Source organism: Drosophila simulans, chromosome 3R (assembly GCF_016746395.2).
Source record: "Drosophila simulans strain w501 chromosome 3R, Prin_Dsim_3.1, whole genome shotgun sequence".
Lineage (NCBI taxonomy): Eukaryota > Metazoa > Arthropoda > Insecta > Diptera > Drosophilidae > Drosophila > Drosophila simulans.
The window spans coordinates 7,840,769-7,861,952 of record NC_052523.2 but is presented as its reverse complement, the minus strand read 5'-3'; the positions used below and the strand labels follow the sequence as shown (position 1 = coordinate 7,861,952).

The window sequence follows — 21,184 nt, the reverse complement described above, 5'->3', positions numbered from 1 at the left end:
GAGCTAAGGACAAGGCCCAGAGACGAAGATATGAGGCCGTGTGGGAGATGGTACTAAGGATATATTCGATTGTGTGGCCTGATGGATCCGTCTCCGTCTTGAAACGCACCATGTCGATGAACATAATCAGGACCGAGGGCGCACATACAGGAGTGTCCGCCTCCACGTCTGTGGTTGGACTGTACTTGACCCACTTGTAGAACATCATGAAGCACATGTAGCCGAACATGAGAAGCAGGAAGAGAACCTGGGGCACGAACTGCAGGATTTCTTAAAAAATAGAAAATTCTCCACCGACATGCACCGAAAAGAATGCAACTCCAAATCAATAATCTCGCGTGGCTGCGGAGCCGGTGGGAAGTCATCCTTTAGATCGAGCACCTTGTGACCCTCCTTGTTCAACTCGGCGCTTACGTAGCGGATCCGGGCTGCTGTTTATCGCAGCGTCTCACCATGCCAAGAAATTTTCGCATCCAGAACACTTCGTTCACATCGTTGTAAGGGCGATTCACATGTAGCTGAACCAGGGTATCCGCAAAGCCCACTACCGCCAGTCCCAAAAGAACGAAACAATAATGCCACATGGTTTAATCCAGAATACGAATGGAAAGACCAAGACCGGAGACCTGCCCGTTACTCGATGGCTCCACAACTGACCGGAGTTTCACAGTGACTACCTCTAAATAAACTCCCCCCTCGACCATTTACATCTGATTTCGCTTCCCTCCGCAAGAATTTTCCGCTGAGCGCTGCCCTCAATATGATGACCTTCTTGCAACGCACCACCAGCGTAACCCAAACCCACATCTCATACAACCATGAGATGACCCAAGAAGGTTGGACACCCTCGCTGGCGGTTATTGTTTGTTAGAAGAATCCAAGAAAACTCAAATCCGTCTCATTTCTTTAAATTGAGAAGGTTAATCATACGAAGTTTAGTGTTCCAAACCATTTTTCAAAACAAATTACGTGAAAGGTTTCAGTTATACTCATAGAGTAAAGGGTATATTAGATTCGCCGAATCAAAGACACTAGAATATCAAGATGCGTAACGCCATACGAATTTTTGGCACACGATTTTATCGCCGTGGCTCTAGAGGTGGTTCCAGGCTCTCTCGAGTTTTTGTTCGAGAGAGAAAGAGCGGAGAGCGCTACAGCGAACCACTCTTTTCTACACATACAGTGATAGCAGACGACTGTGTGCACACGTATGCTCATGCATTGTAAATTTGACAAAATATGCCCTTTACCTTAGAAGTTCTTCGACTTTAAGTCTATATTATTTTTGATCAATTGGCTCCACGCGAAAAATGCTTGTTTTGCATTTCCTTAGCGTTATTATTATTTAAATAAAGCTTAGAAATAGTAATCGCCGAATCATAATATCACAAAATAAATTTCAAAATGACTTTATAGTAGAATATTTGTCATTAGAGTATTCAGCTTGCGACGTGTGAAAAATTAATAAAACAATGATTGTTGAGTGCTTGTGTCCGCACTTAGTGCCTCCAGATATGACTTTTACAATAAACAGTTTTCATATTTTTATCTATTTTATAAATTTTTATTTTCTACTAAGTATTATTTTTATGAAATATTTATTTCTCAATGTAATGTCTTCTTTTTGTTAAATTTAATTATTTATTTATTTATTTCTCAATGTAATGTCTTCTTTTTGTTAAATGTACAGTGTTTAAGTTTCAGTTTTTATTCTAGTGTCTTTGGCCGAATGGTGTGAAACATGTAGAAGAAGATATTTATCTTTTGATCAGAGTCACAAGCCATTCGATAATATATGAATAATTGTCTACCAATTTCGGATTTGGAAACTATTAAGGTTATGGAGTATTGGTGTTCTTTGATTAAAACATAAATATTTCAAATTGTAAATTGGTGTAAATTTAAATAGCGCGCTCATCAACAGATCTATCACCAGTAAGTGTGCAGAATATTAAGTAGTTGCTATCGTCATCGACCTATCTGCTGTTTTCCAACACTAAGTTGGCCGCCATTTTGTACCTTAAAACTGAAATTTCGCCAGAACTTGAATAGAATTACAATTATTCTTACAATTAAACAAATTGTAATACAAAACTAAATGAGCAATGGGTAGTAACCAAGATTGGAACAAGGAAAACTCCAAAACTGAGGTCCCACCTGAGGAAGATGACCAAGTGACTGCATACATTGAGAAATCTGTGGCCCAATTGGTAACTTAAGAAAGGAAACATTTTTAGTTAAAATCCTTATGCATTTTGATATTATTGTAGTGCTCCGAAAATGGTCACCGTACCGCGCTGGTTGATGAAAAGAAGAAGGTGTTGGATGTCCTGATCGCCGAGAAGTACACCACTTTGAACGACTTGACCCACGTCCCCAATCCCCAGAATCTTGTGGACGACATCAACTTTCTGCATACCAAGAACGGAAAGATCCTGGAGAGCCTCAATCAGGCGGTCACCGCCAAGAGAAACGTCCCCCAGGCCTACGATGCCCATTGCAAGAAGGCCCTCAAGGACAAGGTCGAGATGCAGCAGCAGAACAAATGCTTCGATGAGTTTACCGTGATGGTATGTAGTCTTCTCAAGAAACCAGTAACTTTAAAGATCTGTGAAATTCTATAAAATGCTTTCTATTTCAGAACCACCACGATCTAAAGAAGACCATACTTAACACAAAGAAAGAAACGCAAGAAATTCGCGCTAAGACGGCTTTAAAGACCGAGGAGCTCAAAAAGAAGCGAGAACATGTTAACTCCACCCAGGAGTCAATTGGTAATGATATCCGTGTTCTAGGTCAGATCGAACATGAGCTCATGTGAGTAACTATTATAAGTTAAAAAAAAACCTTACAAGAAAATGTATTCCAAATGTTTGTTTTTTCCACAGTGAAATGATCGATGACTTAAAATCCAAAATTTTTGCACTTCAAGTCCAGGAAAACAGATAAAATTTGAACAATCGCCACAAGTCCATTGGAAAATAAGGTCCCAATTAATACCTCATCTTCCAAAAAGACATTGCTTCGTTTTCTAAATAATTTGACAAATAAAGTACTTCATAGTATTTTGTAATGCTTTTTTAATTAAACCTTTTTCAGGAGGGAACCACTATGGCTCTCCTAATGATTCTAATCATCTTCGACGACGATCAAAATATCCTTGAAACAGAATGGCGTGAACGGATATCCGTTTCCCACATAGAACTTGCTCATGAACTCCACCCAGTGCAAGCGCAATGTGTGCAGGAAGGCGGAAAGACCCTCCATCATGACCATGATAGCGATGGTGAAGAACTCCCAAACGGCGAAGATGAAAAACAGCCCAATGGCGCCCACGTATCCGTTCATCTGAAGTCCCATCGCCAGCACCATAGTCCACAGCACCTCCGAGAGCTCTGAAATAAGATCTTTATGAAGTAACGAATCAATTACTGACTTGGCAGATTCTTACGGGCATGAGCTAAGGACAAGGCCCAGAGACGAAGATATGAGGCCGTGTGGGAGATGGTACTAAGGATATACTCGATTGTGTGGATGGCCTGGTGGATCCAGATCTCGCTCATCGGCTCGTCATCCTCCTCGCTGTGTCCTCCCGACTCGTGGGCCTCGGCTACCTCAGTGATGATGATCTCCTTGCCAGTGGTCACCTCTATCTTCTCTACGATCTCGTCCACTTCCACCACTGGTCCAGCAGGCTAGAAGGTATACAGATATATTACAAAGTAATTGGGTAATTATCACAGTCCCAATAACTTACCCTGTTGCGGCGTTGGTATTTAATGTATAGAGGTTTTCCAAGCAGAATCCAGGGAATGCAAAGAAGGGCCACCACCAGGAAGATCATCTCCAGGTTCTTTTGAATGGGGAACATATTGACATCACAGCCTGGCAGGGCCGTCTCCGTCTTGAAAAGCACCATGTCGATGAACATAATCAGGACCGAGGGCGCACATCCAGGAGTGTCGGCCTCCACGTCTGTGGTTGGACTGTACTTGACCCACTTGTAGAACATCATGAAACACATGTAGCCGAACATGAGAAGCAGGAAGAGAACCTGGGGCACGAACTGCAGGATGATGTAGGCGTATTTCTTAAAGAATACAAAATTCTCCACCGACATGCACACGCCAAAGACCATGTGTAGCACTCCAAAGATGATCGACAGCTTCATCTTGTAGGTGTTTAGGAAAATGATCTTGTTCGAGGCCGACTGCCAAATGGGATCGATGCCCATTGGGTAAACACCACGAGTGGCTACCGAAGGGTTCAGCTGCAGCGTGGGATTGGTCAGCACAGTGGTTCGATTGTACACATTGACCCAGCGAGTGCCAAAAACATTAATCGACTTGGAAAAGATGTCGTTATAGTGGAATCCAGTGTACATAGCGAACAGACCCATCAGCATGATAATATAACGTCCGGCGAAGAAGATGGTCCAAATCTCGCCACCTCGCTTCTTGGACAGCCGTTTTTCGTCGATCACCATCCACAAACCCAGAAGGAAGAGGATTGTTCCGTGGCCCATATCTCCGAACATCACCGCAAACAGAAAGGGGAAAGTGATGCAGGTGTACAGACCAGGGTTCACCTCCCTGTAGCCAGCGATTCCATAGGCATCAATCAAGTTTTGGAAACCACGTGTAAACTTATTGGTCCTGAAGTGGGTTGGTGGCTCCTTCTTGGTGTCCAATACGTTGATGAACGAAGGCACAGTGCTGCCCACACTGGCTGATCCTGCAGCCAGAGCGACCTCGACCAGCTCCAGCTCTCTCTTGGGCACCCAACCTTCGCCAATCAGGCACTTGCTGCCCAGATCCACGTTGAAAAGGTTCAGCGTGTGGTAGATGCCCTTCATCTTCTTGACCATTGCGCTCCAGGTGGGCAGCTGTTTCAAGGCAGCCTGCAGGACGCAGGTCCTGTGGTCACTCGTCTGGTTAATGATAACCTGGAGGTCCTCCAGTCGGGTCCTCACATTCTTGACCATCTCCTGGCGCTCGGAGTGTGAGCTGGGACAGGGATACATGTGGGCATGGAAACCAGTGCACACCTTGCGGATCCTGGCCTGCAACTGGTCGCCCTGGAAGAAGACCACGAATACGCTCTTGTGCAGCACATTGCCCGTCTTGGGATCCGTTAGAGCCACATCAACATCGCAACGGCGAACAAAGACATTGCCCCGGGAAATACGCCAGAGCATTCGCTCGAAGGCGTACTCCCTCTCCCGGCTGATCACGCCAGCCACAAATCCCAGATGGCCATTGGACTTCTCGGGATCGCGGTGGGTGCCCATCTTATTCAGATCGAAGTTGTGCGACTCCTGGTCCGAAAAGAACTGATCGGTACGCTCTAGCACTTGGATCATCTCGCTCAGCTCCAAGTAGCTGGTCTGCAGGTTCACATTGTTGGCAGCCAGCTCCAGGATTTCTGTCTCTGTCTTCTCCAGATGCAACTCCAAATCAATAATCTCGCGTGGCTGCGGGGCCGGTGGGAAGTCATCCATTAGATCGAGCACCTTGTGACCCTCCTTGTTCAACTCGGCGGTTACGTAACGGATCCGGCGCTCCAGTTCATCGCAGCGTCTCACCTCGCCAATAAATTTTCGCTGCTGGGCGTTTATTTTCGCATTCAACTGTTTGAAAGATAATACAAGATTTCAGAATCATACCGAGGTCAATTTTTCAATGTGGACACACACAACTATGGTTTCACATTTATATTATCCTTGATCCATGATACTTTTTTTTGGCAGCACTTACATCACGGAACTGAACACATCCCACTTCGCCTAAGGCGGCAATCGTATCGTAGGCTGCCTCCGGCTGCAGATACATTTGCACCAAGGACATCACCTCGCTGCGGAAGATGCTGTTGCTCTCCTTATTGGAGCCGCAGCTCCACCACTTGGACATGATAACTGATCCTGTTGCTCCTTGGGGTAAAAGAATTCCGGAGTGGGCTCCTCACTTTTGGAGCACAGCTGACGAACTGATCGGTCTGGTCACTTGACTTGGACGAGGAAGGTTCCGTGGCAATTGCTGGCCCACGAGCAACTTTACCGGCTTATCAGTGCAGGCGAGTTACCCACCCTGGATAAATATTTCGGGAACTTGGTGCCCAATCGAGCCATCCATCAATGTGATGGAATGCCCGTTACCCCTATTGCGATTCCGCCCACCATGACTGTTCCTTATCAGCGGTTACCTTACCTTTGGCTGTAAAGCTCAACCATTTGGACTTAAAAACCAATTGTCAGTCGCTTACGAATTAATTTCCTACTCAATACATTTACAAGTAAATTTATACACATCGGAACTTCTGTAAATAATACAAGCTATAAAGATAATATTGTCTATCTGTATCTGGGCGGGAAACACATTTGTAGACATCCCAAAAGAATGCTATAAAAAAATTGAATTCAATAAAGTATAAGAACATGTGGTAGATAAGCTGTGGGGTTTGAGTTTTCAATGAATTCCAACAAGTCTTCGTTCTCTTCTTTGCTGTATATTTATTACAATTAGTATTTGTATAAGTAGTTATTTATAACAATGAATATCAAATTATTGCTTTCGAAACGGTTTTTGAGAATACTAGGCACAACTCAAAAGAGGAATACTTTGACTACAAATGGAATACACAAGGGAGGATACAAAAATGTGGGAAGAGCACCACAATACTGACAATATCCAAAAAATTAAACAAAACAAAAACATTTAACAAACAATCAAAATAGTTCGGGCTGGGGGTATAATTGTGTATACATGTTTCCCTAGTTTGAGCACATTTGGATGGGTTTACTCCTCCTCCTCGCCATCGAGAATGGCCTTGAAGCTGAACGGCTGGAAGGCGTAGCCCATTCCCTCGTAGAACTTGCTCATGAACTCCACCCAGTGCAGACGGAGGGTGTGCAGGAAGGCGGACAGACCCTCCATGAGGACCAGGATAGCCAGTGTGAACAAGCACCAGGCGCCGAAGATGATGAACAGACCAATGGCACCGCCCACGCCGGACATCTTAAGGCCCAGGGACAACACCATTTGCCACAGCACCTCGGAGAGCTCTGCAATTCGCGAGTTATTAGTTAGTTTATCAAAAAGAATTGAGGTCTAGAAATATTTACGGGCGTGAGCCAGGGACAGAGCCCAGAGACGCAGATAAGACGCCGTGTGCGAGATGGTACTGAGCACGTATTCGATGGTGTGGATGGCTTGATGGATGTAGATTTCGCTCATCGGCTCATCGTCATGACCATGGGCACCCCCGGCATTCTCCTCGTTTCCAGAGAATCCTGTGGGCAGAGGAGTCTCGCCTTCGGCCAGTTCCATGTTGCCGGTCAACTGACCATTGTGATTGGCCTGCGAGAGAGAATTCGAAATTAATACTGGATCAACTTTAAATGATTAAATGAGAAACCCACATGAGCCTTGTTTTTGCGGGTGAATTTGATGTACAGGGGCTTGCCCAGAAGCATCCAGGGAATGCAGCACAGGGCGATGAGCACAAAGGCCTTCTGCAACTGGGGCTGTGACTCGAACATGAACTCGTTGCAACCCTTTGGCGGCTCAGTGTTCTTGAACAGCATCATGTTGATGAACATGATCAGCACGGAGGGAGCGCATCCAGGAGTTTCTGGCTGGAAGCTAGTCCTAGCGTTATAGCTGAACCACTTGAAGAACCTGCACACAAAAGCACTCGTTAGATAAAGAAGGGAGTAAGCTATTTACAGGTAAACTCACATCATGAACACCATGTAGCCGAAGAGCAGCAGCAGGAACAGGATCTGGGGCACGAACTCCAAGAAAATGGAGGCGTAACGCTTGAAGTGGGTGAAGTTAACGACCGACATGCACACGCCGAAGACCATGTGCAGCACTCCGAAGATGATCGAGAGCTTCATCTTGAAACTGTTGAGGAAGATGATCTTGTTATCAGCCAACTGCCACACGGGATCCATTCCGAAGGGATAGACACCCACGGCGGAGCTGTTGGGCGGCAACTGCAGGTTCGGGTTGGTCAGGACAGTCGATGTGTTGTAGTTGTTGAACCAACGTGATCCAAACAGGTTCATCGACTTTGAGAAGACATCGTTGTAGACCAAACCAGTGTACATGGCAAACAGACCCATCAGCAGAATGATGTAGCGACCGCCGAAGAAGATGTTCCAGATCTCACCACCGTTGCGGATGCGAGCCAGCTTGCGCTCGCACAAAACCATCCAAGCTCCGAACAAAACCAGAATAAGGCCGTGACCCAAATCGCCGAACATCACGGCGAACAGGAAGGGGAAGGTGATGCAGGTGTACAGGGCGGGATTGCACTCTCTGTACGAGGCCACTCCGTAGGCATCAATTAGATTCTGGAAGCCACGGGTAAACTTGTTGGTCCTGTTAAAGGTCGGCGGCTGCTCGTTGGTGTCGATCACGTTCAAAAACGAGGGTATGGTGCTGCCCACAGCAGCAGATCCATCGGACAGAGCCTTTTGGACAACGGGCAAATCATTGGTGGGCACCCAACACTCGCCAATCAGGCACTTCTTGGTCACGTCCATGTTGAACAGATTCAGCGTGTGGTAAATGGCCTTCATCTTCTTGACCATGATCGACCACGAGGGCAGATTCTTGGACACGGTGGCCAGGACGCGGCTACGATGATCCTCCGTCTGGCTAAGGACCAGCTTCAGATCCTCCAGGCGGGTGCGCACGTTGCGAACCATTTCCTCGCGCTCGTTGTGCGAGCTGGGACAGGGATACAGGGAGGCGTGGAAGCCAGTGCACACCTTCTTGATACGGTTCTTCAGTTGCTCGCCCTGGAAGAAGGCCACGAAGACGGTCTTGTAGATGGGATGACCGGTGGCCGGATCGTTCAGCGGCTCGTCCAGATCGGAGCGCTTGAGGAAGACATTGCCCCTGGAGATGCGCCACAGCATACGCTCAAAGGCGAACACTCGCTCCCGGTTAATTACACCGGCAACGAATCCAAGCCGGCCACGGTGTTGAGCAGCAGCATCGTTGTCTCCACCAGCTCGGTTGGAGGAGTCCAGATTGAGAACCTCCTGGTCGGAGAAGAAGCCCTGCGTGTTCTCCAGCACCTTGCGCAGCTCGGTCAGCTCCAGATAGTTGGACTTCATGTTCACCTCGTTCTGGGCCAGCTCGATCATCTCCGACTCGGTCTTCTCCAGATGCGCCTCCAGATCGATGATCTCGCGTGGATTGGGCGCACGCGGAATGTCATCCTGGATGTCGGGCAGGACGATGCCGTCCTTCTTGATCTCCGTCTCGATGTAGCGGATCTTGCGCTCCAGCTCATCGCAGCGACGCACCTCGGTGACGAACTTCCGCTGGAAGGCGTTCACGTTCACATTCAACTGTTGGTCAAGATAGATATATTATCTGATTAGTCGCGGTATCTCGCAAAGACAATCCGTACTTACGTCGCGGAACTGCACGCAGCCGGTTTCGCCCAGCTCAGATACGGAGGTATATGCGGCCTCCGGCTGAATGAACATCTGGCAGAGTGCCATCTCCTCACTACGGAACATGTCCCCCATCTTGGCGACTGCTTACGTTCCCTGTGGGCGAAAGGAGGATTTTGGGGGGTGGTGGTAAGTTTCGGCATTCCGCAGACGTGCAATTAAAATAGGGAAAAGCTGCTTTTCAGTCGACGACAACGTTTTGTTTTCGCCCTCAGTGAATGTTTTGTCTGGTCCCCAATATCGTAAACGATATACAAGTCGCAACACCGAAAGAAATAGTGTTAGAAAGCAGCTAGTGTTTACTATGAAATTATATGTTTAAAAAGAACTTCAGATCTATTTGCTATCTATCTGTTATGTATCTTTTTACCAATTCTTTTATTTCTTTCTTATTAATTAGTTTTTCTACATTTTAGAAAATATTAATACATTTTTTCCCAGTGCTAGTTCGCCCGCTATTCAACCCGAGATATTTATGTATATACGAATTTTGCCGGCTTGCTTTGCAAATCATTTTATTTATTTGTCTTTCATTTGTTTTCCTCTGCTGCGGAAAGGCAATCACTCTATTTTCAGCTCCATATGGCGCCCGGACCTGGCCGAATCTCAACACACATGTTTTGGCTTTCAGTGCGACTAGAGGAGAGTCAATATTTTGGGATCCAAATATGCATCGATTGCTCAATTACAACACCTTGTCACGTTCTACGCCCCTGAAATTAACTGCTAAATCACGTAACTTCAAACGGATCGTTAAGTGCAAATGAATTTCAAACTCGTGGCGACTCTTCAAGGTCTTTTCCAATCAAATTGAAGATCGCATAAAATGCTTAACAAGGGAAAAGTACCGAAAAGAATGAGAAAACATATGGTATACAAAAGGAGTTAAACAGCGGAAGTGATTCAATGGTTATCGCACTTTCAAAACGATATAGGGACTGGGACTCATCATATTATGATGGTTCCATTTTATAGTAATTACCGATCTCTGATATGAACAATCGTTTAGATATTTTATTTTTATGGTCGCATTCATTGCTCACTGCTCATTGGGATAGCACCAGTTTATCTTGACTCACTTCTTGCTGCGAGCCGCATGTTGTTGTCCCATGTCCCTAAAATGTCATTCCCTGGAGTTGGTAATCTGGAAGGGTGAGCACTTGGCAAGGCCATTTTCACCGCAATCTTAACTTATTTGCTTGAGTTATCTTCAGACTCGCTGCAAAAGTGTTTACGGTCGAAGAAAACAGTTCTTATCGCCCATGTCAACCATAAATGCATTACTTCTAGACTTTCTTTCTCAACTCGAAAAATCGGGCAACATATGCGGATACATGTATCAGCAGATGAGCAAATATAAATTATGGTTCAGCAAATTAACTGATAATTGTAACATTATCAAGAGCGGGCCATGTGCAAATGGAGTTGACTTCTACCAAAAATCGGTGGATCCAGATAATGCCAGTAATTACAGTTTTTGATTTAATTGAGCGGGTGGGTTAGTTGGTCTGTGGGTGGGTGACATATGGTGCCGGCGAGGCAGTGGTGGGGCAGGTCCTGGGAAAGGGCATTGGTCCGTAGTCACCACCAGTCACCATTCCGGTGTCTGCACTCGAGAGCATTCCGCCATTTCGCCTGTGCACACACAGACGACAGACACCAAGGTTTGTTGTGACATCATCGGGCCAAACAGTCAACGACACGGCGACGTCAGCCTCGCACATTATCGAACTTTAATGGCTCACCCGGATCCCCGAGATCCCCGGATCCCGTCCAAGTGGCCAGTCCCCCATTTCGCGACAGCAGGAAAATTAGCTTTTGCTTTTTGCGGTGCACACATAAAACGAATGATGTGTTATTATATGTGAACACATTTATGCAGAGGTGGCAGGCATTAAGAACAAAACATTGGGCTTTTTTTCTCGAGTAAAGATATCTCTATAGCTTTTAGGATATTTTTTTATAATAGCAGTTTAATGTAATTACATTGGAATTGAATCAGTAATAATGGAATCGTATCATTGGTACATCCCCAAGTATTTGCGAAAGATTATGAGTAGTATGAATAGTAAACTCTTTCGTTTGCACAAATATTTCATAATGTTGAAGAACTGTAAAGCCCCATATGTCATACTATAGAATAATAAAACCCTTGGGTGGCCGCCAAGACAATTGGACAGTAGCCAGTATGGGAACGTCATAGATATCCATCGACAAACCCAACCCAGAGCTATTGGAGCTACATCAATCATGTGACCAACTAAAGTCGGATGGGTGGAGAAGGGGGCATGAAACCCGAATTCTGGGGATTGGAATTGCATATGACTCCTCAATCCGATCCGCGTCCACTTTGTTCATATGCTCCCTATCGCCTGTTGCTTCCCTTCGAGCGTCGCCATATCTTTCGAGCAGTTTCAGCGTTTTTGCTTACATTTTATCAGCTCAGCCAGCATTTATGTAGGTTGACACATTGTTGTTCTGTTCAAGAATCGTTGGCTGTCGCCAGTTTGCTAAAAATAGCAGAGTCATGAAATTCGCAGCCTAATTGCTTCTATTATTAATTAGGAATATGGCAAGTTCTCAGCTCGTTAAGGCTCATTTTAGAATGTTTGTCGGGCAATTGTTGTTTCAACATCTTTATGGCATTATTAAATTACTATTGGCGTGTGCCGAAACACAAGGTGCGGGAAATCCTTATAGAGCGGGCCTGTCCAATTTAAAGCGGCTACTTGTTAAATTTATAATGCAATTTGGCGGTGTTAACTATTAACGAGGTTAAGTGGCGCAATTTCAAACCACATTTAAAGGATTTCCCATGGTTCAATGGTGTGCATTTTTAAACACACTAGTGCAGGGCATTTCTAGTACTTGGTTTAATAATACATTCAAGAACAAACTTTTAGACCAATTAGGTTCTAGAAATTTATCAAAACGTTAGTGTTGTATTTTTTCTAAGGCGTAGAAAATAGCGAATGGGAAAGCTTCCTATTTATAATTCATTGTTTGGCTAACTTAATATTGAAGGTTTATCACTTAAAAGCGGAAATAGATATGGCTCAGACTTTAACCTAGGAATTATATGTAGATATGAAACCTATTTACATACAAAGTTTTATATTACTCTCTGAACTCAATATGGAATTGGTATATTATATTACATATATGTATATTGCTGGGCAATACATAAGAACAAAGCTCAGCTTCTAATTATAATAAAAAGCAATACATTAGTATAAATTCACATTAAACCGTACCTCCACCGACGAGAATTACCTCCAAAACTCGATTGGCTTCAAAAAAAATAACCGGTAATACAATTGTAACTCGCCTGCTCAAATGTTGTTTAATGATTCAACGAGCGCACTTTCGTTTATAATAAATTCAACCAAAAGTCCAGTTTCCAATTGCGATAGCCCAATATCGCAATATCACAGTTCACACGCACAGCTCGAATACGAAAAAAACACTGAGCCAGCTGAGAGGCAACTGCTAACTGCTAACTGTAAACCAGTTCGACTTCAAAACAACAACTAAGTGCCGTTCGCTCTCTTCGCCTTCTCTTTTCTCTCCCGCTTTCTTCTCTCCTCCTCTTCGCTGCTCTGCTCCTCGCTTTGTTGGTCACTTTCGTGAGTGGACTCTAGTGTGGGTGCGCCTGCTACGATGTACAGGTAAACTTTTATTGTTACCAAATGTCTAGAAGTCTTTGATTAAAATAATTACTTATTGCGACAATAAGTGAAGGTGATATGTAAGACTTAATACGTCTCAAATTGCAATAAGAACCTTAGCTGTGAGAACAATAATAATCTTCAGCTTTTATCACTGAGCGGAGCGACTTAAGCAAGCTGCACTGTACTTCAGATGCAATGTTGTTGTTTTAGTTGTTGTTGCTGCTCCTTGGCTGTCACACGCGAGTTGTGGGTGAGCCTTAATCACATTTATTCGTCGGTGAGCGGAGAGGGACGGGCTGAGGGGGCGGGGGAGCGGCGCCGAGAGAGCGAACGAGCGGTTGACATTGACAACCCCCTTTTTTGCTGTTGGGAGCGGGCGCACGCCCATGTGTGAGTAGGCTAATATCGCTACACTTCGAAGTTTCGTTGAATTTGCGCTCTGTTTTGTTTGCTTCTCTCTTTATCGCTGTGCGCTTTGGCTCTCCCGTTCGCTATTTGTTGTTAATTCGAATACGAATATAACTTCTAGTTTTTATGGTGCCTTTGCGCTCGGTTTTACGACAAAACCATTTTTTTCCACTGCGGGTAATTAAGAACTCGCTGGCACGAATAACCGAACCAATTCAATGTGAATCCACAGTGGAGGCGATCGAGAAACAAAAAGAGTCCGCACTCATCTTTTATTAACGCCAATTGTCAATTCAATTCATTTTCTTCAACTGCTTCTGTGGGAAGAAACCTTTTCATTGCGTCACAAATATGATTATGCCCCTATGACACTGCAATTATTATCGAACTAATGGGGGGAATTCAAAATTATATAGCGCTGTAAAACAGAAGCCAGCTAGCTAATAAATTGGCTAGTATCAGCTCCTTATAAATAGCCTCTTTACGCAATTTCTTGAGGTTATAATATTGTATACCTAGTGTCATAGGAGCACAGAAAAATAAGCCATCAAAGTCTGCATTTTTTTTCTTGAAGTGCAGTGTTTGCCGACCACTCCCCCGATAAGCTAGGTACATATAGTGTTACGTAACTGGAGATCGACGACTCGAGTGGCCGGGCTTTGGCTTTATATAGCTAATTAACTGGACGATCGACCAGGAGCACTTGTGCAGCTCGGCAAAATACTATACTTGAGATGTGAAACTGCTAGATTTCTAGAATCGATCTGATTTTCCCCATTCATAAACTGGGTCTGCGACTGTGGCTAATCAGCGCAATACTGATTGATCGATGGGAAGTGCCATTGGACAATTTATAGAGCGATCCATAAATCATAATCGACTGGTATTTATTGTGCGCTATTCGCAACTACTCGAGCCCAGCTTTTCGAGTTTCCGTTCCAGCTGAAGATCTTTGTGAGGGCAAGGCTTCTGGAAACCGAGACCCCGAGAAAAAGATCACATGATAGTAGCCCCCCATATGATTATGATGATTGCATAAAACTCGAAAACTCGCGACTTTGCAAAAGAGAGCGCGACTCACAGATACTCTGGAGAGTATCATATTCACATGACAAGGGTTCGACTAACACACACACACACTGCGAACGTTGTAGGTGCGTACCTGAGTATCTCAGAGATACTCGGGGCTTACGAAAGAGATAGCGCTACGCGTATCTGCCGCTCTGACTTTAGCTGCGACTTCTGGCAGGTGTTTGCACAATGGGTCCCATGACAGGTGCGCCCCGCAGCCCCCAGTAAGCTCACTTCTCCGACTAGTAGCTGTCAGCAGGCAGCATCACGTGCCAAAGTGCATTCAAATTGGGCTTAATTGCACATACTCCCCGCTGCCAAAGCACGTGCTTTGGATGGCTCTTTTACAGGGCATATGGGATATATACGGTTGGATAACCTGTGGCACAGCTTTTACACCTTGAACCCGCTGGGTTTTTCAAGTTGCTTCGAGTTTTCTCGAGTTTTTCGCTTACCTTCACAGCTCCGAAAACGCTTTTTATGTCAAAGACACACCAGATTCGATTCCCCGCGAGTGCGAGCGATAAATTTAGAACTTGTTTGTTGCCGAGCGAGAGTATCTTTATTCGAATCTGAATCTGAATCGAGCGCAGCACACGTCTGCTCACCGCCAGCGATCGACTGCGTTTAAATTTGGCACTCGCTGCCGCCGACTTCGGTTCGAAAATCTCGCGATCGCCTCGAAATGCCTCGCACTCTCTGTTACTCAGCACTCAGAACCCTGTGCTCTCTCGCAGCGCGGGCATGCCAACTATGTATGATCGGTGGTCGTTATCGCAAATCAGAAATCAGAAATCGACAAATACCCGTACTAAAGTCAAAATCCTCGAGTGCTACACATGTACATACATATGTCCGCATTGCGTAGGCATCGCCACCGCCACCGCCTCCATTATCAATTTAAATTAATAACGCTTCAAGCGAGTAATTCCCTGTTCTAGATAAGTCGAGTTGACAGTTGTTTGTTTTGGTTTTGTCAGCCACTATAAATCGACCCACCCGAAGGCCCTAGCAACTGGAAAGGGGTGCGTAAGCGATCGATCTTTGGCTAAAATGGGCCTCTATTTCTGGCCAACGGACCTGCTTCCTCCTGTCGGCCAAAAATATGGCCAGTTAGCATATCGGTTTCCAAAAACCTTATCTGTCTTAGGATCACCCAATTAATCACCATTAATATGTGATATTTTTGCAGCAACTAGGGTTACTTGTTGATAGTGAGTATGCCATTCTCTAAATAATCAATCGAACTAACACTTCCTAGAATTAGAAGCAATTAATTAGAAGTTTGAATATAAAATAATATTAAGCTAATTTGGTAACAGTTTTCATTTTAAATTTAAACTGTTTTAAGTGCTGTAAAGTGCCTTAAGTGTTAACAGGTGGCTCCACGCACAACGCGTTAGTACCTTACCAAATGGTGTTTTTACTGCATCGCTCACTACAGCCACACTCTGCCTTTGTTTTGTTTTGATATTCCCATCGCATTTAATTTATTAAAAGCTGTTACCAAATTATGTCCTACGCCGGCTATAGCCAGCTGCCCAGCGGCAGCGACCAGGAGCGCAGGCAGGCGCAGCTCGCGGCCAGCACCTACGACGTGCTGCAGCGGACGACGGACAGTATCCAACGATCCAACCAGATTGCCATCGAAACGGAAAACATGGGGGCGGAGGTAATTACCCAGAAACTGGCCATTAACAGGGCTAACTAATTCTGGCTTACGCATCAACAGGTGCTCGGGGAACTGGGCGAGCAGAGGGAGTCGTTGCTGCGCACCACGCGCCGCCTGGAGGACGCCGATCAGGATCTGTCCAAGTCGAGGGTCATCATCCGGAAGTTGAGCAGGGAGGTGCTCTACAACAAGATCATCCTGATCCTGATCATCATCCTCGAAGTGGGCATACTCGTCGGCCTGCTGGTGCTGAAGTTCGCTCATCTGTGAGCCAATGCCATTCTATTCCAAATTAGTAACCACCAAATAGGCGATGGACTATATATATGTATTAATCGTTACGAATGCTTTGCCCTAGTTAATAAGTATGAAAATGTATATAAAGGAAACAAAGAAATATATACTCCACTAAAATGCACTTCCAATTTAAAGGCCAGTTTTAGGATATACCCAGCGATGAATCGGGTGCTTGATTATGTTTATTCATGTTGGCTAAAGCGTTAATGCCTTAGACGTCTATAATATGTATTATGGTAGTAAAACACAGATAAAATCGGATCTGGACATCGGAAGCTCTGCACTCCGAAGCCTTTAGCCCAGTCCCAACGCATATATGTATGCTATAACAATGATAATATGTAGTTCGTGCAGCACGCTATGCCACGACTATTTGGCAAAAAGCAACGATAATTACACTCAGTGGGCGACAACTAGATAGTAGAACATCCTGAACAATGTCTGCATAATACTTGATCTATGATAAACGGTTACATATATGTAAGTATGTGGGCATCGCATTGGGGATGCTTCTTTGTTCGAGAGATGTTTCGGATTTCGCAGAGCTGCGCCTCCTCATTCCTTTGGTGCAGCAGCTCTCCGCTTCAGCCGCCTTCAATTGTCCTTCGGAAGAACGATGGACCAGCCGAAAACGCGACGATCGAAGCCGCAGGAGAAGAGGTCGCAATCCAGCAGCGGCTCCTCCGCCCACGCTACAGACGACACCATCCGTCGGTGGCCCTGCCGACTGGTCCGTGGCAATCGGGCGACTCTCTGCCCGTTCAAATCGAACAGCCGGATCTGCCGATTGTCATGCGGTATGGCGATAATTCCACCAGTGGAGACCGCCAAGCGATTGACCGAGGAATCCGTTCGGATGGTGGCCAAGGCGGATCGCATGTTGCGCAGCTCCCAGACCTTGATTGTGCGATCATCTGATCCGGACACCACTTTGTCGTCGCGTGCGAACACACTGGACGTAACCGTTTCCGTGTGCCCTTGGAAGACGGAGACCGCTGGGATTGCCTCTCGGAAGTCCCACAGACGGAACGTAGTGTCCCTGGAAGCGGTGACCACCAGGCGCTGGGTGGGATGTGCCGACACGTGGGTGAGCTCGTGGTCGTGGCCAGTGAGCGGCTGCAGTGGCAGGCCTGTCTCCACGTCCCACAGGATGGCAGTACGATCCCAGCTGCCCGTGATGATCTGATCCATCGAAGAGAGCCAATCGGCGGCCACCACCACTGAAAGATGACCGCCGGGGCCTGTGAACTCGCAGAGCGGAGTGCGCAAGGTGTCCACACGATCGCGATCTTCCACCTGCTCATCGCTGTCGTCCAGTTCCTCCTCTGAAGAATGGCCCTTCCTGAAAATCATGCAATGATTATTGATCTACTAGATCTACTATAAAATATATGACAAAGTTACTCACTTGGGCACTTCCCAGTTGACGGCCGCCTGCCAGATGTGGGCAGTTCCATCACCGCTGCCGGTGAGCACGAGATCTCGCTGCTGATGGAACTTGATGGAGTTTACGGAGCCGGCGTGCCCTTGGTACTGCAACAGGCACCTGGCGCTCTCCACGCCCCAGATGCAGGCCGTGTGATCGGCGGAGGCGGTGCCAATGATGGGTTGTCCCGCCTTGGCGGCCACCTGCCAGATGCCATCCTTGTGGCCGCCGAATTCTCGCACCACCGTGCTGACCACTGTGGGCGCCTTGAAGCTGGACACGATGCGGCTGGTCTGGGCCTTGATCTTGTTGCTGGCCTTGGCTTTGCTGCCGCCGGTAGCGCTGCTTAGTTTGGCCTTCAAGCTCTTGTGTGTACTGGATGCGGCAGCCAGGAAGCTGCCTGCCACTTCATCCGTCTGGGTGGGAGGCGTGGCCAACGCTGCGGATGAGGCCTGAGTGCTCATTGAACCTCCTGCTGCGGATCTGGCATCGGGTGGAATCAATGACTCCTTGGTGGCGGTGGCTATATCCAGCTTCTCCTGCACTATAACATATGTAAGCAATAAATATTAAAGTTTATTAAAAATATGTTCTGATTATGAATGAGGAACGGGTCCTTGAGAAGTTGTGTATTATATATGCTACTCACGGGCCTGGTTCTCCAGATACAACTGCTCGAACTCCCGCTCGATCTGGGCAAAGAGGACGTGCAGGCGTGCCCGGAATGGTGCATCCTCCGGAACGGCGGCCACGTCTTCCGTCAAACTGGTTAAGCGCACAGCCCTTGTCTTGCTAGCCTTCATGCTTTTCTTTTCGCCTCTTTGTTGTGTATCTCGCAAGTGATTTTCTGAGCCGAGCTGGTCGGCGATATCGGTTTCCTGGTGGGCAGGGCGCCCGAGGGAATCCAATTAGTGGTCGGGGGTTGCAGACTCGCGCTCTATTGATCCATCTTCCGATGCTGGCGACGCATTTGCCTGTTTAGCTGACTTGGGAACTGCTGTTGCACTTGGTTTTCGCAATGATAATATACTTATTATGGGTGTTGATGTGCGCGGGGGGCGCAGGCGGAACAGCTGGCGATGGAGGTGTGTGTATCGAGTGTTATCGATGTGCGATTATCGCACTATCGGCCTGTGGAGCACTGAGAGAAAACAAAATAATTTTAAAATTGCATTTTATATATTTTTAATATATATTTATATTATAAAAACCAAAAAGTGTATATGAGTACAAATTAAATGAAAATACTTATTATATAGTTGGCATTTATTAAATTATAATAATTTTCAACGAAAACACATCTATAAAAATGTACATGTGACTAATTTCATTTTGTTCAGTGCACTTTGGCTTGAGAGCTAGTGTTGGGCAACAATTAATTTATTTAGCTGACTTTCAAATCTGACACGTGAAGGTAAATAAATTTGAATATAAATGTAACTCTATGGATCAGCGCTTTCTGTTAATTATTTATAAGGGTTGATTATCATGTATAACCCTTTGAAACGGAAGTATTATACTTTCTCAACACTGTGTATTTGAACAGCTGTTTGGCCCGTAGTTGTAGGTACTATTTTTGAAAACACCATTCGAGGTTCCGAGACAAACAAATCAGGCACCGTTTTATTGGATCCCAATCGAACAGCTGACATACCTTCGGGCCCGTTAGTTTTCCCGATCGCCCTGCATATGATACCATATCTCCCATTACAGCGCTGCAGTCCAATCAAACCGGTTTGTCGCCTTTCGACTTTTCGGTGGTCTCAGTTCACAACCATTTCCCCAACCAGTCCAATTGCTTTTATCTTGCTCCTCGAGTGTCAACGAAATCGCTTAAATCCACCCACCTCCATCCTTTCATTCAGTTCGGCCTGGGAGTAGCAGCATGAAAAACGTTTTGGATGTCATGTCGATGCAGCAGCACGTGGAGTTGAACAAGGCGCAGACCATGAAGCCCATCGACTATCGGTAAGTTGGATGATCCAATCTAAAGATACCACCAATGTATACATATCTGTGCCATCTGTGCCGCAGCAAAATGAACAAACCCGGCGTGGTGCCGATGTACATCTTCGAGTGCGCTGCCAAGTTGAAAATGAAACCGCTGACGGCGGCCTGTGCGGCCATAGTGTTCCATCGTTTCTTCCGGGAGGTCAAGGCCAGCGACTACGATGAGTTCGTGAGTAAACAATGCCCTCAAATCAACCCCATCTCATGAGAAACCTTCTGGAATCCTCAGCTCATTGCCGCGGGCTCACTGTACTTGGCTGGCAAAATCAAGGAAGACGAAAGTGTCAAGATACGCGATGTCATCAACGTGGCATACTGCACCCTGAACCGGGGCAATGATCCAGTCGACCTGAACGATGAGTACTGGTCGATGCGGGATGCCATTGTCCAGGCCGAGCTGCTCATCACGCGCACCCTGTGCTTCGATCTCAACATAGATCTGGCCCACAAGTACTTACTACACTACATGAAGACCCTACAAGACTGGGTGGGCACCGAGGTGTGGAACTCGGTGCCCATTGCCAAGGCAGCCGCCTCGTATCTGCAAGACTTTCACCACAGCGCCAATATCCTCAAGTTCAAGCCCACCCATGTGGCCATTGGGTGCCTGTCGCTGGCCCTCCAGACCTACGGCATCCAGGTGCCGCTCACCGACGAGTCCGACGAATCCGCCATGTGGTACAAGCCCTTGGTCAAGGACTTCACCCGAGAGAACCAGTGGGAGATCATCGAGAACGTGATCGAGGTCTACAAGAACGAGGGCTTCCTGAATGCCACCTAATCCCTGCGAGAGACTGCCAAAACCATTCCTTCTGCCATCTGAACTTATTTATTTTCCCCTCGCACCTCATAAACCAATCTCAGATTCTACTAGACGTATGCTCAAATGTCCAATGCATTTACATCATGCCCTTGCCAAAACAAATATATCGACCGGTAATGAAATGCTAATGTGAACGATCGGAGGCGAGAGTACTTTTACCTATCAGCGAAGACGATAGATCTAAAGTTTACTACTTATTTATACAATGATTCAATAAACAATTGTTCTGTGAAAAATTATATTGTTAATGCGTCTTTGGAGTTGTGAAATACTTTACGATTCAGCGGAAATGCAATTGAGGTGCTTGGCGCTTTTATTTTAAACAAATTAATTA

At 46.0% G+C, this 21,184-nt stretch overlaps 6 protein-coding genes across 12 annotated transcripts; 3 read left to right on the top strand and 3 right to left on the bottom strand.

The window, feature by feature from the left end:
- Positions 1-1,980: 1,980 nt before the first annotated feature.
- On the top strand, positions 1,981-3,065 carry LOC6727566. Its single transcript, XM_016175537.3, has 4 exons — positions 1,981-2,210; positions 2,271-2,570; positions 2,642-2,817; positions 2,889-3,065. Exons 1-4 carry the CDS (start codon positions 2,106-2,108, stop codon positions 2,947-2,949), a joined length of 642 nt encoding a protein of 213 aa, XP_016034166.1. The 5' UTR covers positions 1,981-2,105; the 3' UTR covers positions 2,950-3,065.
- Positions 3,061-6,073, bottom strand: LOC6727565 (V-type proton ATPase 116 kDa subunit a1). The gene is made up of 4 exons (XM_016176463.3): positions 5,757-6,073; positions 3,758-5,629; positions 3,452-3,695; positions 3,061-3,395 (listed from the first exon to the last, which is right to left on the bottom strand). Exons 1-4 carry the CDS (start codon positions 5,907-5,909, stop codon positions 3,130-3,132), a joined length of 2,535 nt encoding a protein of 844 aa, XP_016034164.1. The 5' UTR covers positions 5,910-6,073; the 3' UTR covers positions 3,061-3,129.
- A 411-nt stretch (positions 6,074-6,484) lies between these two features.
- Positions 6,485-15,251, bottom strand: LOC6727564 (V-type proton ATPase 116 kDa subunit a1). Of its 4 annotated transcripts, none has more exons than XM_016176462.3 (6): positions 15,078-15,251; positions 9,431-9,568; positions 7,737-9,364; positions 7,418-7,676; positions 7,121-7,355; positions 6,485-7,060 (listed from the first exon to the last, which is right to left on the bottom strand). In XM_016176462.3, the coding sequence occupies exons 2-6, from the start codon at positions 9,545-9,547 to the stop codon at positions 6,795-6,797; spliced, it is 2,505 nt and encodes an 834-aa protein (XP_016034163.1). In that variant the 5' UTR covers positions 9,548-9,568; positions 15,078-15,251; the 3' UTR covers positions 6,485-6,794. The 4 variants fall into 4 exon arrangements, with proteins under 4 accessions (XP_016034163.1, XP_016034162.1, XP_044779353.1 ...); XM_016176461.3 differs by lacking the exon at positions 15,078-15,251 and adding an exon at positions 12,727-12,969; XM_044923418.1 differs by lacking the exon at positions 15,078-15,251 and adding an exon at positions 12,746-12,969.
- Positions 15,252-16,034: 783 nt separating this feature from the next.
- LOC6727562 (vesicle transport through interaction with t-SNAREs homolog 1A) lies at positions 16,035-16,712 on the top strand. The gene is made up of 2 exons (XM_002102905.4): positions 16,035-16,294; positions 16,355-16,712. Exons 1-2 carry the CDS (start codon positions 16,136-16,138, stop codon positions 16,562-16,564), a joined length of 369 nt encoding a protein of 122 aa, XP_002102941.2. The 5' UTR covers positions 16,035-16,135; the 3' UTR covers positions 16,565-16,712.
- A 19-nt stretch (positions 16,713-16,731) lies between these two features.
- On the bottom strand, positions 16,732-19,236 carry LOC6727563 (WD repeat-containing protein 37). The gene is made up of 3 exons (XM_016176460.1): positions 18,667-19,236; positions 18,000-18,561; positions 16,732-17,933 (listed from the first exon to the last, which is right to left on the bottom strand). The coding sequence occupies exons 1-3, from the start codon at positions 18,818-18,820 to the stop codon at positions 17,186-17,188; spliced, it is 1,464 nt and encodes a 487-aa protein (XP_016034161.1). The 5' UTR covers positions 18,821-19,236; the 3' UTR covers positions 16,732-17,185.
- A 71-nt stretch (positions 19,237-19,307) lies between these two features.
- Positions 19,308-21,089, top strand: LOC27208040 (cyclin-Q). 4 transcript variants are annotated; one of them, XM_016183665.3, is made up of 4 exons: positions 19,308-19,431; positions 19,883-19,985; positions 20,052-20,196; positions 20,257-21,089. In XM_016183665.3, exons 2-4 carry the CDS (start codon positions 19,903-19,905, stop codon positions 20,806-20,808), a joined length of 780 nt encoding a protein of 259 aa, XP_016034160.1. In that variant the 5' UTR covers positions 19,308-19,431; positions 19,883-19,902; the 3' UTR covers positions 20,809-21,089. The 4 variants fall into 4 exon arrangements, with proteins under 4 accessions (XP_016034160.1, XP_016034159.1, XP_016034156.1 ...); XM_016183664.3 differs by lacking the exon at positions 19,308-19,431 and adding an exon at positions 19,540-19,681; XM_016183661.2 differs by lacking the exon at positions 19,308-19,431 and adding an exon at positions 19,566-19,584.
- The last annotated feature ends 95 nt before the right edge of the window (positions 21,090-21,184 follow it).

What these genes read in the sequence shown, in the direction of transcription:
- LOC6727566 (XM_016175537.3), top strand. Translation starts at nt 2,106, where the DNA reads ATGGGTAGTAACCAAGATTGGAACAAGGAAAACTCCAAAACTGAGGTC. An exon ending in TCGATGAGTTTACCGTGATG is followed by an intron (nt 2,571 to 2,641) that starts GTATGTAGTCTT and finishes TTTCTATTTCAG; the next exon opens with AACCACCACGATCTAAAGAA. An exon ending in CAGATCGAACATGAGCTCAT is followed by an intron (nt 2,818 to 2,888) that starts GTGAGTAACTAT and finishes TTTTTTCCACAG; the next exon opens with TGAAATGATCGATGACTTAA.
- LOC6727565 (XM_016176463.3), bottom strand. Translation starts at nt 5,909, where the DNA reads ATGTCCAAGTGGTGGAGCTGCGGCTCCAATAAGGAGAGCAACAGCATC. An exon ending in GATGTGTTCAGTTCCGTGAT is followed by an intron (nt 5,630 to 5,756) that starts GTAAGTGCTGCC and finishes TCTTTCAAACAG; the next exon opens with TTGAATGCGAAAATAAACGC. An exon ending in CTTGTCCTTAGCTCATGCCC is followed by an intron (nt 3,396 to 3,451) that starts GTAAGAATCTGC and finishes ATCTTATTTCAG; the next exon opens with AGCTCTCGGAGGTGCTGTGG.
- LOC6727564 (XM_016176462.3), bottom strand. Translation starts at nt 9,547, where the DNA reads ATGGGGGACATGTTCCGTAGTGAGGAGATGGCACTCTGCCAGATGTTC. An exon ending in GCTGCGTGCAGTTCCGCGAC is followed by an intron (nt 9,365 to 9,430) that starts GTAAGTACGGAT and finishes CTTGACCAACAG; the next exon opens with TTGAATGTGAACGTGAACGC. An exon ending in GGCTACATGGTGTTCATGAT is followed by an intron (nt 7,677 to 7,736) that starts GTGAGTTTACCT and finishes TTTTGTGTGCAG; the next exon opens with GTTCTTCAAGTGGTTCAGCT.
- LOC6727562 (XM_002102905.4), top strand. Translation starts at nt 16,136, where the DNA reads ATGTCCTACGCCGGCTATAGCCAGCTGCCCAGCGGCAGCGACCAGGAG. An exon ending in CGGAAAACATGGGGGCGGAG is followed by an intron (nt 16,295 to 16,354) that starts GTAATTACCCAG and finishes ACGCATCAACAG; the next exon opens with GTGCTCGGGGAACTGGGCGA.
- LOC6727563 (XM_016176460.1), bottom strand. Translation starts at nt 18,820, where the DNA reads ATGAAGGCTAGCAAGACAAGGGCTGTGCGCTTAACCAGTTTGACGGAA. An exon ending in GTATCTGGAGAACCAGGCCC is followed by an intron (nt 18,562 to 18,666) that starts GTGAGTAGCATA and finishes CATATGTTATAG; the next exon opens with TGCAGGAGAAGCTGGATATA. An exon ending in GTCAACTGGGAAGTGCCCAA is followed by an intron (nt 17,934 to 17,999) that starts GTGAGTAACTTT and finishes CATGATTTTCAG; the next exon opens with GAAGGGCCATTCTTCAGAGG.
- LOC27208040 (XM_016183665.3), top strand. Translation starts at nt 19,903, where the DNA reads ATGAAAAACGTTTTGGATGTCATGTCGATGCAGCAGCACGTGGAGTTG. An exon ending in ATGAAGCCCATCGACTATCG is followed by an intron (nt 19,986 to 20,051) that starts GTAAGTTGGATG and finishes TCTGTGCCGCAG; the next exon opens with CAAAATGAACAAACCCGGCG. An exon ending in CCAGCGACTACGATGAGTTC is followed by an intron (nt 20,197 to 20,256) that starts GTGAGTAAACAA and finishes TGGAATCCTCAG; the next exon opens with CTCATTGCCGCGGGCTCACT.